Genomic DNA, 17,734 nt, shown 5'->3' with positions numbered 1-17,734 from the left:
GGCGTGTCTGGTCTGGTCTCTGATCCAAGTGTCTGGCACTCACCTCCCCAAAGTAGGAGAGAGAGGAGGAGGAGGAGGAGAAGAGAGGAGAGGAGAGGAAGAAACGCTGTATTATTGAGGATGAGTGTTGGGCTCAGTCAGGCATGCCTGCTTCCTGAATCATTTACATCCAGCCAATGTCAACTCCCATCCTCCTCCTTTCCACATACTCACATGCACATATACACACACACACACACACACGTGCTGACTTGTACCGAACACACACACAGGGCTCAGACACAAATTGGAATACACATATAGGTGGGCTTGTGCGCACAGATATCTAGAAATGACTGGACCATCCAGATAAGTCCTCTATTGTTCTTTTCCAAAAGGCTACCCTACACAAAACCACTTTGGTGCTCATCCATATCTTAGTGCCATTCTGAGGGACCAAATGGGAATGTGCATAGAAATACTTATGAATGAGTTTGACCCGTTTACTGAATGTACTAGACATAGTGCTACAAAACTAATCTGTCTCAATCAGTGTCACTGTTAAAGTTTGATTTCAGTACAAAAGCAAGCACAAAAAAAATGGCCGGAGGTGGAATTTCTGCCTCTCCACTAGTTGAGGTGGACGCCAGGAAGGCTAAATACTATACAGCATTTGATAGGAATTACAGCATTGACGATAGCGATAACAATAATGATAACGATAATGATAACCATAACCATAAGGACCAAAGTGTCCACACTGACCAATGATATGCAAAGTGTCTCCACGTGATGGCTAAAATGTGATGGGTTCCGATTGGCTATTAGCTTTTTATCATTCTCAAAATCGCTCTGATAGCGATCCCCAACAATGTCGTTCTTCATGTTGTTATCATTACAGTTTCTGTGAGAATGTCATCATTCAAATTAACGAGAACGATGCTTGTTGACAGTTATAGTTATACAGTAGTTATCGTTCTTGGTGTGGTCTTGAGTGTGTAGGTCAAACTTCATGGATGCCACCGGACCACTATATTCTACTTCTGTGCTCGTTCCATAAAACCACACTAAACACTGCATGATTTCGTGTTCGCTCATCATCAACTGAGTGTGATCAGCTGAGAGGTTTCAAAAAACAATTTGCGATTTAGAAATGCAGAGATTTTTCGAAGAAATCAAATTTCGCATTACGCATATTCTCAGCTGCTACTGTATTCTGGTGCCAATGCAATCACCGACCTCCGCCTCAACCCAAAGCAGTTTCAGCTGTGGCTGATTTGTCGTTGCGGCAGGCGCAGCGCTTGCATCTGAGGCATGGGAAATGCTGTGAATAACTGCTTTCCCCCCCCCAACACTGCTGGGGTCCTATCCTGCCTGATCGCGTGGCCTGCTCCTGCCCTAATAACATTACAGCGAGGGCTTCACGGCAGGCTCAGCTCAGCTCCCGGAAGACACGGAGAGAGAAAGGAGTGTGGGGGTGGAGGGGGCGTGTGGGCGTCTGAACAAGCGATGCAGTCAGCTAGGGAAGCACAGGAGAAGAGACCTTCAACTTTTACTGCAACAATATTTACAATTAGAAGGCGGCGGCCTAATGGAATCTGGCCTGGCATTAAATGTTAAATCAGTCAGTCATGAAATTAAAAAACAGAGGGATAGGAACACATAGAGTGGGACATAAAGTGAAGGGGGGGGGGGCAGGGAGGGGGGGTAAGAGTGAGCCATGCATCCTTCCTGATTTCCCAACTCTCCACTTCTATTTTCTTCTCATCAGTCCTTCCTCTCTCCCTCCCTCCCTCGCGCCCCTTCCGTGTCTTCTGGGGAGACGGAGGTGTAACCTAGATTCCTGGATGGGGAATGGCTGCTGTGGAATGATGACCGTAATCTCACAGTGTTCTGCCACGTTTGCTGCAGGACAAGGGGAAAAAAGGGGGCATCTGTTGCTCTCCCTTTCTTTCTCCATCTTTCACTCTCTCTCTCTCTCTCTCTCTAGGTCTGTGTGTGTGTGCGTGTGTGTTCTTTATGTGACTGCATCGGTGTGCTGATGTACGAGCATGCGTGCGCCAAGCGGCGTGGAAGAAGATTGATAGCCTGGGAGGAGGAGCAGAGACTCGCTTATTAGGTGTAACGTTACTCACCCTCGAGTCATCCTTACCTTCCAAAAAAAGACTTGACTACTTTGTTAATGTCAGACCTCGGTGATGAAAGTCATAACAGACCAATTAAAAGAGGAAAGAAGATGGTGAATGTTCTGGTAGTGCTCACACAAGCAATGGCGATCATCTTACAGTAAACAAAACGGGGAAAAAGAAACACAGTACACAGTGGTAGAGTTCATCACCCTTCAGTGGTAACCTACAGTGAGGCTAATGCTGGAAAATAGGGTGGATATCCCTACGGTACATGTCAGTGTTTGTTCAAAACAAATGTGACGATTGTGGGCTTTGTATGGCTCTCACAACCCTTCCACCAAAAAAAAAAAAAAGCTTCCAGATTCAGATTTTTAAATGGCAATGAACTAGTTTTTTAGGACTATGAAAGATGCAGCAACTTCTGGGATATCAAACCGTGCCCTAGTCTTAAAATAGAACCCAATAGAAAAAGTATCTTTTCACTCCGCACATGGAGCAAAGTGCATTAGTGCAAAGTTAAATATTAATCCAAATGCTTTTCTAGATCTCAGCTGAGTGTTGCAGCGTCACCGGTATAAATGTCACAACACGTAATGAGAATTAAACACTTTGAAATGTAGTGCATGCGAGCACTGTAAATCTGAAGCCTTGTGTCTTTTGCTCCAAAGTGCATTGTGATTCCCTCCACCCGTTTCCCCATTAGCCTTTGGGAAAAGTGCTGACGGTGATTTCAATGCTCATCCTCGCCACTCCCTCCCAACCCCACCTCCTCCTGCTGCTCCTGCTCCTCCTCCTCCTCCTCCTCCTCCTCCTCCACCCCTGCACATTATATGGAGATGTATTCTCTGCCCATTAGGGGGGAGACGCTGAATGACTCTGCAAAGGGAGAGGGAGCGTGCGGACAGTCTGCGTCTGTGTGGCAGTGGGGTAGAGAACCTTCGAGGCAGAGCTGAACCTTACCCTCAGACAGAGAATGACTTATTCAGTTCTCCCAAAAAAGAAAGACTGGGGGGAGGGGAGGATGGAGGGTAGAAACTCCCAGGTTTTACAGACACACCCACCCACGCTTTTTTGTCTTTTAAGGCCCTAAGTGCTGTTTGCCTCAACTCAACTCGCCAGGAGTCTCCAGCTCACATCACGCAAGTCTACGGCAACGGCTATGATATTATTGAGCCTGACTGGTTCCTTCCTTGCGCATAAACACATTCAAACTAGCAGGCAGACAGGCAAGCGGGCATGTCACGCATCTGTCTGCAGTCAAGTCTCCAGCAGCTTGGACTAGATCCACGGCTGGAAACTGGGGCACTCCGAACAAGTTTTCGACGCTCGGGAAAATCTAATTTTACTAGAAAGTTACAACGGTTAGCAGACTATGCACAGCTGAGACACTTGAGAGTACTACTGACAAGCCAGCGGTTACGACTATGAGCAACCAGACGTGGTGCAAGTGGCTGTCACTATGCAACATCCTTAAGCTTCGTTAAAGCGTTTTAATTATCCGTGGTAACATCAGCACTAGTCGACACGCATCAGTTATTTTTTGGATATGGATGAGTTCGGACGTAGACAGGCAGCACTTCAGATGGGTCAATCTGAGTGTGCAGTTATGGTGGTTTAAGAGAAATACAAAAGCAATGGATCTTTACAGCTTCACAAGCTAATGCAGTCACTGCAAAGAAAAAGAGACCTTCCTTTATACGGTTTCAGAAACATCAAGGCAATCTTCTCTCATTTTTAGCTCCTTGATCTGAGAAATATGCTGCCTAAAAAAGGCAGATGTAATCTCTACCGCAGCAGTTTTTCTTGGTTTAAAAAACGATGAGGTGTCGGAGGGACACTCAAAACGAACGGCCACAGTGAAATCTCACCGCCGTATTATGAGGCGCCTTCCCCAAGTTATGACTTCCATGAATTTGATGCACATACTTCTCTGAGCTGATAACTACACTATTTCTCAGTGGCACCCTTCATTTTCAGACGGGCTCTCCAAAATGATGGGAGCCAATCCCACGGTTGGGTTTAATCAGTCCAGTCGCTGATGTTATGAGATGTGCTCCTTCCGATGTATGAGTGGGCAGCTGGGCGGAAATAGCTGTCTGTGTGTGTGTGTGTGTGTGTGTGTGTGTGTGTGTGTGTGTGTGTGTGTGTGTGTGTGTGTGTGCACGGCTGGCTCTGCTGTACTTGACGGGATGCCGTCACGCTGAAGAAAAAGAGCAGGAAGCCAAGACGCGCCACCCAGTCTCATATTAACGACAAGCTGAGCAGGGCCCAAGGCCGAGATTACAGACTTATTCTCCTCGGTGTTTTTTTGTTTTTATTAGAAACGCCAAAACGAGTTTCAAACGTATCCAAGTGCACCCCACTTTACACTCAAAAATAGAGCCATTATAAATAGCGATGGCAGAAACATTTAAAGCGTATTACGCCTTAGACAAGTTCAAATGTAATAATAGAACACAGTGAGCTCCACAACAACGCGGATGAGTGAAATTATCTATTTATGCGCGAAGCTGTCGACAAGGGCCATTTGTCAAAATAGATCTCCTATAAAGGCATCAACGTGAGGATATTATGGAGAGGACTACCGAGGGGAAAAACATCGTAAAGCAAATAATCTCATCATTCTGTGTCGCTGTGATGTTTATAATTTGTACCGCCGCCCTTTTTGTCATATTTCACACATCAACATCTGGGCAATAAAAACAGAGTGTAGAGATGTCCAACTTTGGGAAAAAAAAGAGAAAATCAGAGATGATCAGAGTTTGTGTCTCCTCTACTAAAGACAAGAGCCAATAGGACAGGGTAGAATAGAACACAGAGTCTACATTAAAAGTACCTCTAATTGTGATTAATATGCATGTCATTCTGAATTATTCTCGGTTATCACATCGCTAAACTGTACAGGCTCATCTCGTTGTGCGACGTGTAAAAAAAAGTAGTTTGGCAGCTTTGCAGGCTGTTGCCTGACACAGACGTGGAGATGGGGCTCAGATCGCGCCGTCTCTCTCTCGGCTCTCGGCTGCCAGCGAGCGCTGAACAAAAGAAGAGCCGAGGTGAATCTGAGAGTTTGCGAAATCTGTCGACGAAGCAGTGTCATCTGGTCGGATGGTGGGGGTTGGCGTAAAAAAAGAAGACAAATAAGCCCTGGAGAGAGGACAGGGAGGTTGGTGTGTGTGTGTGTGTGTGTGTGTGTGTGTGTGTGTGTGTGTGTGTGTGTGTGTGAGTGTGTGTGAGTGTGTGTGTGTGTCGGGGGGGGGGGGGGGGGCTGCTCTTACCTCTCCTGCTGTCCATGACGTAGGTCTCGATGATGGCGCTCTTCTTACAGATGTCATCTGCCATGGACGAGCAGCTCACCTCCAAGTGTTTCACCTTGACAGGTGGCAGAAACAAAACACGTGTCACATATACTGTACGTACACTGTCACCCACGCAAACACATACATCCACCCACACGCCAATGCACACACACATATACACACACACACACACACACACACACCCACACGCACGCCCACACCCACCCACACACACCCCCTCAGGTTCCCACACACAATGGTGTTGTCAGACATGTCCATTAATCAAACTGTGAGCGGTTGCGTGGGGCTAATGGATGGGGCTAAAGGTAAACAGGCCCGGTGGCTGGGGCTGCTACTGTTGACTGGGTGACAGTGGAGGTGGCTCCAAAAACAGCAACAGCAGCAGCAGCAGAGCCTGCCGTGCGCTGTCCTCCCTCCCATCTCTCTGTGGCACCGCTGCTACTCACTGACACACACTGACTTTCAACCTGCTCTCCTTTCCACCGCACTGTATCATTTACAGTATATATAGAAAACCGTGGGGACGTCTGGTCCCCGGGAGAAAAACAAAATAAGGTCCACAGAGGGGATGGGAAAACTCCTGGTCTTATTGTGACATAAAATAAGGACAAGGACGTGCTACGCAAAAGTAGCATCAAATTGTTGTAAATGAGTGAATGAATGAAATGAAATGTTTTGCTATTACTGTGCACAGTTTTGAAATCGCATTGCTGAAGGCCTTCTGTCCGTACAGCAGGGAGAGTTTCCAGGGCACTCTCTTAACTCTTAACTCTGCTGCTAGGTCTGATGTTAGTCCAAGGTTGTTACAGGGATCCTTATTGATCTCAACTCAGGTGTGAGAGTGTGTATGAGTGTGTATAAGTGTGTGTGTGTGTGTGTGTGTGTGTGTGTGTGTGGCGCGCGCGCTCGTGTGTGTGCATTCGTGGCACAGCGGGAGATGTAATCTTAAAAGCGGTGATGTTCTCCCACAGGCGGTGAGCAGCGCAACCCCGTTTCCTGTTTGTGCCTGGTCAACATTTAGCTTCTGGGTTAGCTGGCTCGAAAAAGTTAGCGTCTCTGAGGAGAAAGATGCGCATCTGAGTGGCAACGCTGCTTATGTGCCGTCTGGGCTTCTGTGCTGCTCACACTGCTCAGCGGTTGGCTCTGGCATTTGTTGAACAAATAGTCTCCGTCTCTCTCTCCATATGCTTGGACCGTATATGGCCGCACGAGGCATTCCCGGATAAAAGCGTCTGGTGACCGAACGCATGTGGATGTAAACATGAGGGAACATCTGTGGGCCCGATAAAAAAAAAAAAAAAAGTATTTACGTAGACATAAATGTCAGCGGTTCTGACGTGCAGCATACTGTATCTGCTGAATGTCACGAGATCTGATCGAGGGCATTTCTAGGGAAATCTCATCTCTCCTTTTCCATGGCCTTTGAAATATAGTAAAAGTTAAACACGAAAGTTAACTTTATAGAATAGTGCGAATAGTCACGCCGTTATTCCGGTCACGGGCATTACTACCATTTTTCCTTCAGTGGCTTTCACCAGATGCTTCAAACCGCAGTTTGTTTGAAAGGTCTATTTCTGGGAAGTCGTACAAAAATATCTAGCATCCATCTCAAAGCATCATAAAGTTACAGCCACTAAAATATTGTCCCCAAAACATTGCCATGGCCTACAGGCAGGCTATACAGGCCATACTACACAACACCTCAGTTGTTTTGTGACTTGAGACTGTAATCCATAAATGCTGAAATCCATCTGTCTGTGGAGATTCCAATGACGTCTAAATCATCCTGTAGAGCAACAGAGGAGCGCCAGCACTTACAACAGATGACAGTGTTTAAGATTCTCAACACTAAAACGTGATAAACTACCCAGTTGGAAACAAAACAGAGTGATATTTTAATAGACCGTAAGGTTCTGTTTTGCTAGAGCCATGAAATGGATATTTTGTCTTTCCTGAGAGCTAACATGTGTCTCTGGGCCGCAGGGTTGTGTTTTGGACAGCTGTGCTATGTATGTGTGTGTGTGTGTGTGTGTGTGTGTGTGTGTATGTGTGTGTGTGTGTGTGTGTGTCTGTGTGTGTGTGTGTGTGTGTGTAGCACCTTCTCCTCCAGCAGCCACTTCTCCTGCTGGACCTCGGCCAGCCTCTGGAACAGCTCACTGACTTCATCATCAGACAGGTCGGCCGGCCGCTGAGACTGAGGACTACCGGTGTTAGACTGAGAGAGAGAGAGAGAGAGAGAGAGAAAGAAAGAGAGAGAGAGAGAGAGAGAGAGAGAGAGAGGGGAGGAAGGGAGAGAGATAATGAGGGACATGGTGAGACAGAGAGAGAGACATGGGGGTAGTTGAGGAAGGGAGAGAGAAACAGGGGAATGAGAAAAGAGGAAGAATGATCAAGAAAGACAAGGATGGCAAGAGAGTAGAGAATGAAAGAGAGAGAGAGAGAGAGAGGAAGAGAGAGAAATGTGATGAAAGAAAGAATCAAATGTGGCAAAGGGGAGAGAGGACAAAAGAAGGACAAACACGATAGAGAGGAAGACAGAAAGGAGGGCAGAGTAAACACAAGCAGTAAACACTGGAGGCACAAGAGAATCAAGAAGAATGAGAAGACTCTTCTGCTGACATAAGCCGGCTGTTTTATTTGGGTGTGTGAGAGTGTGAATGTGTGGCGCGTGTGAGGGAGAAAGAGAGAGAGTGTGTGTGTGTGTGTGTGTGTGTGTGTGTGTGTTGTCTTAAACAACACTTTGGATAACTGTAGGGAGTCCCACTGACCTTATCAGACTCTGCAGACGTGACAGAGGCCCAATAATAAGCGCTCTCTATGCACAGCGATCTGCGGGAGGCCAAGGAGCTCTGCTATCTCCTCTGGCCACTCAAAAACACTACATGCTGAAAACCAAGACGGCTTTGCAAAGCGCCAGTGTGAGTTTCGAGAGAAAGAGAGAGAGAGAGAGAGAGAGAGATAGATAGAGGGAGAGAGAGAGAGAGAGAGAGAGAGAGAGAGAAAGAGAGAGAGCTGAAAACGGTGGAATCAGCACTCAGAAAGAACAGAGAGAGAGAGGCTCTGGCATCAAAATAAACTAAATCTGAAAAGCCGAGCGTGCAAGAAAGGCCTTCCTTTCTTGAACAGGCAACAAACAATATTATCAAGTCCAGGGATATAAAATGATTTTTTTTTTTTTTAACAGTACATTCAGTCACTAATGTGAGAAATAAAGAAAGAAATATGGCTCTTTTCAGCGTGCCTGTCTGTGGTATGTATAGCTAAGCCAGACAGAGACTGAAAAGTTCTGATTGGCTTTGACTGAACCTGTCTGGGAAGCTAGTCTAGATGAGTGGAGTGTACAGACTCCACCGCGTTTTATCTCTCGGTTGCAATGCGCCAAGGCAGCTCATGAAAGCACACCAATCTAAAAAGGCACATCTGAGTTTGGATGCAAAGTGTGTAATTAAAACGCATTTTATAGCGGTGGCTAATGGCCATTTCATCTCTTTCAAATCCCAATTTCCTCTCTTTTCATGTTCTCTAATAAACCCAAATCTTTCATGGAAAATAAAAAGAAATATAAAAAAGAAAACGAGAAAAATAACGGCAAAGGCTTTAATGAAACTGGTTAATTATTAATGGCGATATAACAACAGAGACACAAAGTCTCTTTTGCTCGTGGACAAATCTTTGCCTTTTCCTTTTGCTAAAAATAAGACCCATTTTCCCTCTGAACATGTGACAGCCCAAACACTGATACAGGGTGTTTATTCAAACAGCCAGTATTTATAGAAACTACGCTAGCCGGGGGGCTATTTATAGTCATTTCAGGACTCATGGAGCCACATGTGAGCTCTCCCAGCTCCACAAGGGAAGACTCGGATGTCAATAGTCTGGAGTCTGCGAGCGCCTGTCGATGGCGGCAGCGTCTGATGTCTAACCACCAGTGAGGGGCTGTTTAGGGCCAGTGCCATCGGCCTGGAAGTCGCAGTTGTCATGGCCATAGGATGCGGCATGCACAGCTCGGTTGTTCATAGCAACTCCTGGGCTGATGGTTATGATGCTTCTGCCAGTGTGATGACTGAATGAACTTCAGAGGCATATGAATCACTTTCTAACTGATAAATCCTGTTATGTTTGATGAGTGGGCTGTTGGCAGATTGTAATGTATGTATCCAGGCTCTAGTGCGTGTGCGGTGTGTGCTTGTGCGTGCGTGTGTGTGTGTGTGTGTGTGTGTGTGCGCATGTGGTGTGTGTGAGCGTGTGTGTGTGTGTGCGCATGCGGTGTGGTGTGTGTGAGTGTATGTGTGTGTGTGTGTGTGTGCGCACATGCGGTGTGTGTTTGTGCTTGTGTGTGGTGTGTGTGTGTGTGTGTGTGTGCGCGTGTGTGAGTGTTCGGGGGTACCTTATTAGCGCTCTGGCTGGCCCCTCCCTCCTTCATCATCTCCCGGTAGCTGAAGGAGGAGATGCTGCTGCTGTCCCCGGTCTGCTGCGTACGGCTCGGAGAACTGATCTCAGACAGAACCAGCTCCTCCAGGCCTGAGGAACACCACACACACACACACGCACACACACACACACACGTCAACAAATGTGTACTCTGACATGACGAGGTTTACTAAAAAAGTGACATTCAAAAGGTTTGGCTAAAGCTCCAAACCGAAAAGCCTGGACTCGCATGGTTAATGCATGATAAGACACATTATACACAGTCACTGAATTTACAAAACATTCCGTATTTTGCACTTAGCAAAGGTAATTAAAATATCACTAGAAGGTCTTTGGGTCATTTTACATAAGGCTGGAGGGCGCACTCCGACTATGCAGCTGTGACGAGACGACGAGGGCGGACGGAGCCAGACTTCTTTAGCTCAGCCTCCGCACCTCAACTTCTCCGCGCCGACCGAGCCATTACACCGGAGCTGTCGCTTCCCCCGTGAAAGTACAACACACCCCCCCGGTGAGCACAATGTTCCCGGACGGCTGAGGCAGTGAGAGGTGTGTGTGTGTGTGTGTGTGTGTGTGTGTGTGTGTACACGTCTGCTGTTCTACACGCTGCCGTTTTTTAAGATCTTACCGGACAGATGACAAAGATAAAGCTTGCCTACTTTAAAATGTCTGATTCTAAACTTTCTGTAGAGCAACCATTAAAAATGCACGAAGCACTTCAATTATGGCTGGCCCAAAAGAGGATTGCCCTGGCATCACCAACAATCAACGGAGAGCAAATGCGAGTGTGCACTGCTCAGTGGCACATTTGGAGAAGGGGGCCCCATTAAATATTTACCATCCCCACATCTCATAGTGATGTGCTGCGGGGGGGTGGGGGGTGGGGGTCCCCCAAGGAGTAACTGTTTTTCCAAGACACCACTCACCACCAAAGTTTTTCGCAAGTGCTAGGAAGTCATGTGTTAAATCGGGATTGTTCTCCCACGAACCCACGAGGGCACTTTTGGCGCCTTGGACAAATACGGAGTCGATATATAGGCCAAAGGGTAATCAACTGAGCTAGCCCTGGAAGTTCATCAACATCGAGCTGCCCGCAGCGCTGAGAGAGGGTCCGACTGTAATTTCTGGAGGCTTTGAAACTCGAAGGGGTTAAACTCTCTCTCTGTGTGCGGAGTGTCATTCTCGTGGGGAGAGACAGCAAAGGGTGCTTCAGTGAGTGCGCCTAACCTCCAATAAGCACTCAAAATAATTGTCTGATGACTGAAGAAGCTTTTTTCTCCCCCAGCTTTTCAGCTAATTTTCCAAATCACTGGCCACAGAACAGAATGTAAATTGACTTAATTTTCAACATGACAGAGATAAAAATCTTTATTGGACCTATTCTCTGTACATACAGAGTGATGCCTCAGCAAGAATGCTTACTAGGGGGGGTGGGGAACAATGGCTCCAATTAACAGCCACTTTGACTGAAGGTTCAAAACCATCAGATAGATTTTGACCAGTCACACATGATTGCATCTCATCCCCCCAGCTGAGATGAATGCAGAACATATAGACTGTGGCCTTCACTTGACCTTGATGACATGGACATGGGGGACCCAGATCCATTCTAAAAGGATCAAAAGAGTAAGATCCATGAAACCTACAACCAAACAGGACGAGGATCAAAATAGCTATGTGTGAATAATGATGGGGCTTCACATGGATTGAGTTCACGCTGAGCACACACTTTTTTCAAGAGAAAAGCAGGATTAAAACACTCGCATCATATCGGATAACAATATCAGGTCCTTCTTTGTGATTGAGGTCTCTCTGGCATTACACTCTGCACCTGAACTTCAACAGCCTCTACTGCTGACTATGCTGGGACACTTGACTTGATGACATGTAAACATGAGGTTATCGTCACACTCTGGCTAATTGTGGCCGTCTGTAGTTTGCAAACTAAGGAAGAGTAGCCACACACTCCTCCTCCTCCTCCTCCTTGTACGATTCATTCACCCACATCTCCTCAGAAATACTTCATCAGGGCACTTTCTGTAATTTGGGACGATGTTTCTCTCTTGCTTCCAATTAACACAATCAGCGAAAAAATAAATAGAATGATTTAATTCGGCATTGTACATAATTCACTTACAGTAGCCCCACATCATTCATTTCACTGCTTGTGTGTGCAAGAGCTGCTGAATCCGGAACAGTCACTGCGCCAGAGTGATTTATCACTCCGGATGATCTTTTTCAATTTCCTCTGCATGGTTTTAATTATAACGTGTGTTTGAGGTTTATTTACAGACGGCCTACACGCTGCACTGTCAGGATGCCAGATTCCACAGCCCAATACTCTCACACACACACACACACACAGTGTGCCATGAACCAGACCACAGACGACAGAGTGGCCGGGTTTTCAATTTCACTCCACAAGCGTTACAGCCCCTTACTAAAGACATAAACCCCAGCTGATCATGCCAAGGGCTTAGGTGAGTACCTCAGCATTTTGGAAGACTTGAGAGGTTGGTGTGGGGGGGGGTGTTGAGTAATATGGCCGCGGGGCCCCGGCGCGGGCTCATTTGTAGTTATCTGTAGAGACCGGAGGCGCCGCTTTTCACCTGCTGTGTAATTTATGGCTGCTCTGCATATTCACTTACCTGCAGTAAATGTTTCATGCTTCTCGTGATGTAACAGGCCTCTCCAGACTACCTGAGAAGACGCCGCTAGACAGCAGTCTTGGCATCTCTCTTTCCCCCTCTCGTATATATTCTCCACGCCTCCCCTGCTTTCCTTTCTTGTTGTGACCGTGTGTGTGCATGTGTGTGTGCGTGTGTGTGTGTGTGTGTGTGTGTGTGTGTGTGTGTGTGAGGAGGCACGTGCCACCTGGTGTGGTGTGGTGCGGTGTTGTGTTGTGGGGTGGGCCACCTGTGGGTCCTCTCGTCTTACCTGTGCGGGTCTTAGTGTTGGTGAGGATCTCCTGAAGCCGCTCCTGGAGCTTGTCCGCCCGCTTCCTCTCCAGGTGGAGCTGCCTCTTCAGGTCCTTCAGCTGCACGGAGACAACGAATGAATGAAGGGGACAGAAACGAGAGAGAGAGAACGCATTAAAGACATATAAAAACATGAACGGGTGAATGGAGAAGTGGAGAGAGGACAGAGGCCGAAAGGAGAGAGTGGGGGAGAGGAGCGGTGGTGGAGGAGGGAGGAGGGGACAGTGCCAGGTTCCGGTTTCTGTCAGGCCTCCACTGGGTCACACCTGAGAGTGTGTGTGTGTGTGTGTGTGTGTGTATGTCTATGTGTGTGTGTGTGTGTGCGCTGTCGAGTGACATGAGATCAGGTGGCATCAACACCCCGTGGGTCGCACGAGAGAGAGCGAGAGAGAGAGAGCGAGCGAGAGACGGCGAGAGGCGGGAGAGGCTTCCGCCCAGCTGCCATGTGAGGGGCGCGTGAGCTGGGGCGGATGAGACAGCACGGGGCTCCCGGTGGTGAAATGAGCACCTGAGCTCAAACACCCGCGAAACGGCATCCTAGACTGCTCCTCTGCCCCGGGGTTCACAACCTAATGACACGGAGATGAGCCACCTGCCATAAGTGCTTATCTCACCTTACCTGTGCGGCCAGGTCCGCGTGGTGCGATCGCTCAGCGAGGTCCACTTCCTGGGTGTGTGCGTCGGGGCGGCCATCGAGGCACACCATGTGAGAGGCGAAGGGGGGTGTCCATTCCCTACGCTACCAGATCGGGTGATGCAGTGAAACCAACCTTCACGCACCTCCTTCTCATTACCGTTAGTCCTCCTCCGGCTCCGCTACATGTGCTGGCCATTGTTTTGGGGCCGTACGCTGGCCGTGGTGTTTACTAGAAGAGGCGCAGGCAGATCATTTAACAGGGTGATTAGCGTGGGGGGATCCGATCAGGTGATGTGAGTAATCGACCGGACACGTGCGCGGTGCACGGGGAACGGAGGGAACAAAAAGTCCTCTTAGCGAGGACCACGAGGAGTGGACGAGGACGAACGAGTGAGGGACAGAGGGAGAGAAAGAGAAATAGAGAGAGAGGAGTAGTGCCCACTTCAGCCTAACGTGGTGAAGACTGAGTGGAGTAATGTGGTGTGGACAGAGGGAGAGAAAGAAAGAGAGAGAGAGAGAGAGAGAGAGAGAGAGAGGGGAGGAGTAGTACCCACTGCAGCCTAACGTGGCAAAGACTGAGTGGAGTAATGTGGTGTGGACAGAGAGAGAGAGAGAGAGAGAGAGAGAGAGAGAGAGAGAGAGGAGGAGTAGTACCCACTGCAGCCTATCGTGGCAAAGACTGAGTGGAGTAATGTGGTGTGGACAGAGGGAGAGAGAGAGAGAGAGAGAGGAGTAGAAGTAGTGCCCACTGCAGCCTATCGTGGTAATGTGGTGTGGTGGAGGGAGGGCAGGGGACTGTTTGAGGTGGGGTAGGTGCACACGAGCCATCTGTAAGTCAATGTGTCCATTTCAAAATGGAGAGTGGAAATGGGACAAGGAAAGGAGCTGACTCATCATCGCTCTCCCAACCCTTTCACCCCCCACATCGGTCTCTCTCATCTCTCCTTCTTGCACTCTCCCTTTTTTTCTGCCTTTCTTTCTCTCTCTCTCTCTCTCTCTCGCTCTCTCTCTCGCTCTCTCTCTCGCTCTCTCTCTCGCTCTCTCTCTCTTTCTCTCTGCTGTCTTTGTGGTCGGCCTCCACTTACCGCAGAGCTTCCCTTCTTCTCCAGGATTCTCTGTCCATCCACAGTGTCTTTAATCTCCTGCAAGGCACAGACACAAAGAGAGAAGGAGAGAGAGAGAGAGAGAGGGAGAGAGAGAGGAAGAGAGAGATAAGAAAGACATACACACAATGGAGATAAAGGTCTTCCTTTAACGCACCGCCAACATGGCTGAGACAGGGGTTCGTTAAAAGACCAATTTCGTAAGTCGCCCAAAAAAAAGGGCGCTGTGTCTCCAGGGGACTCCTGGCAGCGACAGATGTATCCATGGAGAGGCGGGGGCATTGTTCCGCCGCTAGGAACCAGGAAGGCTGTTCTGAGTCACATCGAGGACAAGTTCAATGAACACGCCCCCGCGCCAAGGGAGCTAAGTAGCTTGCATATACACACACGCGAACACTGGGGCGTCTTAATACAAAAACCTTAATATTGGGTAAATCCAACCCAAAGAAACTGGAGCAAAGCTATTTTTAAGACGAGCTACAATTACATTTACGTTCGGAGCCTTAAACAGGTCGAGGAATGTACACACAAATCGAATCATGTGTCACTATGACGGAGAGGCCTGCTTGTTGTGTCTATTTTCTGTTGCGCAGTCTCACGCTTGATGAGAATTTGAGCAAGCCAAAAGGATTAGGTCTACAGTTTCAGCTTGCACATGCTCTCAGATGCCTCTGGATCAACATCGTTCAAGAGTGCATTCATTCAGTGCAGGCTACTGTATATATGATATGAAATGTCTTTGGATCATCATGACGCTGGAGTCCATTCATCTGATGAGGAGAGTGCACTGCCAATGACTTCATGGAGAGGATACATTAGTGTCCTGTCCAACCTTTTCTGCTCTAATGGCCTCACTGCTTTATTAATCGCCTTATTAATATTTCCAATGCCCGTACCGGAGCGGCTGCATGCAATAACATCGCACGTCATCGACTCGTAGTCATGCTTACATATGACTACGAGCTGTATGAATATGTGAGCTCATATAGGGGGCTAAAAGTTCACGTTCAAGCTGGGCTCTTTAGAGTGCCTTCAGACATACTGTACAGTACACTGCATCTCACATGGTGTACTTCTGCACTTATAATTCAGATGACACTGACTGCTCTCATAAGAGTCAAAAAGTTGAGTGTGGACACTTTTCCGACACTTTTCAACGGATGCCATCTTGGCTACATAGCGGAAGCATTTTCAAACTCCTGACAATTGCAGTCGGAGCAGCAACACTTGTGCAAGCAAGTTATAACAAACTGTTCACATCGACTAGACATCACCGATAAAATTGTATTTAAATGATGTGATAGTCATTTCCATGAAGTGCACCGAGTTGGTGTTCGATCTTAGACGACACTATTCGGTTTGAAATTCGCACACTACGGAAGTAAGCACAGTATTGAAGTGTACGAAGGTATGAAATCTGAGATCTATAGCACTGCATAAATCAAACTGAACTCAATAGAACATAGCATGATCTTACTGTACTGTACCTGTTTGAGTTTAGCGATGGAGGCTTCTTGGGCTTCCCCCTGTTTCTCCACCTCAGTCAGCTGCACCTTCACAGCCTCCACCTCTCCCTCCTTACCCTGTAAAGAGATACAGTGCTCATTTCTACAACAATAAGAATGATCACTGACTCTGACCTCATAAATATGCACTGTACATCAGCTGATACTTTTAAGCAAAACATTCATTATGTCCAGAAGGACAAAGGTAACGATGTAAGTAGTCCATGCTCATTCGATGATTCCTTTTCTGGACACACAATTACAGACATTCTTGAACTTGTGCGAAAAGTACGTTTTGTATATAAAGTACTGTTCTTTAATGATGAAATGACTTTGGTGATTTGTCCTTTGATCATAGAGTATAAGTTTCAGCTTATCTGCAACAGTTCATGCTGATTCTGGCCATTTAAGTTTTAAGTATGCCATGCTGTTTTTTTAACACGGGTTCTGTTTCCTCCTGAAACTCATAGGTTGATGCAACATCCTCCAAAGTTTACAACATAGATTAGGTCAGTGCTGTCCTTAGACCAACGACTCAGATAATGTTGCTGATACAGTGTTCTGATCTGATCAAATTAAACACATGTTCAACCCATCATGGCTTACAAAGCCCTTTTTCAAAACATTAACTTCTACGACCAAGGAATGCACTAGGTGCTCATTTCTGGGGTGCAACTGAGGCTCCAGTCATAAAGCTATAGGCTCTGAAAAAAAGCGCAGTGGCGTCACTGACGATAACTTCTTTATTTGAGTTTGGAGACTGCACCTACACCTCTGTGGGCTGTACATCTGTCTGCATACGCTGTCTATTCCATCTTGCATTCTACCCTCAGCAGAAGTATAGGTCCGTGTCACAGCGGCTGCTTAATGTGAATTTCCAGCGCATTAGCGGCCCCCAGGACCAGCCCGAGTGATGAATTACTCTCGCATGTTCTCCAGTAATTACTTTCACTACGAGGCAGTGCGCGTCCGAATAACACACGAGAAAATAAATCAGCGCCGGCGCGAAGAAGAAGTCCACACTCATCGCACATTCATCGTGAGGGGAGGAGGAGTTCTACCGGGGAAACGGAATCAAAAACTCCGAAGCAGAACCTGCGGAACGCAGCAGGGTTATACCCGGAGATGGAGGCCTGAATTAGACACTTCAGTGTGATTACATGCCATCCAGCGAGACCGGAGAAGATTGGCCAATGGGGTTAAATGGGCTCGTTAAAATAAGCAGCAGATAGTCACAGGACTGAAATAGTCACCCGTGTCACGCCTTTCTCCTCGACTGCAATGCTGCTGCACTCAGCAGTGTATTCAATCTGTGTGGGCCAGCCCCATGGGTCTGTGTGTGTGTGTGTGTGTGTGTGTGTATGTGTGTGTGTGTGTGTGTGTGTATATATTTATATATATACAGTGAGGAGAACATGTATTTGATACCATGCTAAAGTTGACTAAAAAGAGGAATATAAAATCATCATTTGACAATTGATCTTAATGTCTTAATTCAAAAATTGAGTAAAAATAAAACCGCTAACTACCCCAATTTTCTTTGTGAATGAAGAATGTTTCGTAAATAAATAAATGTTCTTCCTAAATGCTAGGGGGAAGGAAGTATTTGACCCCCAATGTAACCCTATGGGAATTTAACACATAGGGTTAACATT

The 17,734-nt window shown here is 47.2% G+C and overlaps 1 protein-coding gene across 2 annotated transcripts in view; it reads right to left on the bottom strand.

The window, feature by feature from the left end:
• gripap1 (GRIP1 associated protein 1) overlaps positions 1-17,734 on the bottom strand; it is a 52,452-nt gene that overhangs the window by 10,540 nt on the left and 24,178 nt on the right. For both annotated transcript variants that reach the window (XM_062541426.1, XM_062541427.1), the window contains 6 exons: positions 16,062-16,157; positions 14,557-14,613; positions 12,794-12,893; positions 9,813-9,946; positions 7,524-7,640; positions 5,384-5,477 (listed from right to left, as the gene is read on the bottom strand). In XM_062541426.1, the coding sequence (XP_062397410.1) occupies positions 5,384-5,477; positions 7,524-7,640; positions 9,813-9,946; positions 12,794-12,893; positions 14,557-14,613; positions 16,062-16,157 (598 nt within the window). The remainder of the gene's footprint in view (positions 1-5,383; positions 5,478-7,523; positions 7,641-9,812; positions 9,947-12,793; positions 12,894-14,556; positions 14,614-16,061; positions 16,158-17,734) is intronic.

This window comes from Sardina pilchardus, chromosome 7 (assembly GCF_963854185.1).
Source record: "Sardina pilchardus chromosome 7, fSarPil1.1, whole genome shotgun sequence".
NCBI lineage: Eukaryota > Metazoa > Chordata > Actinopteri > Clupeiformes > Clupeidae > Sardina > Sardina pilchardus.
This window is presented reverse-complemented; position numbering and strand designations above follow the sequence as displayed.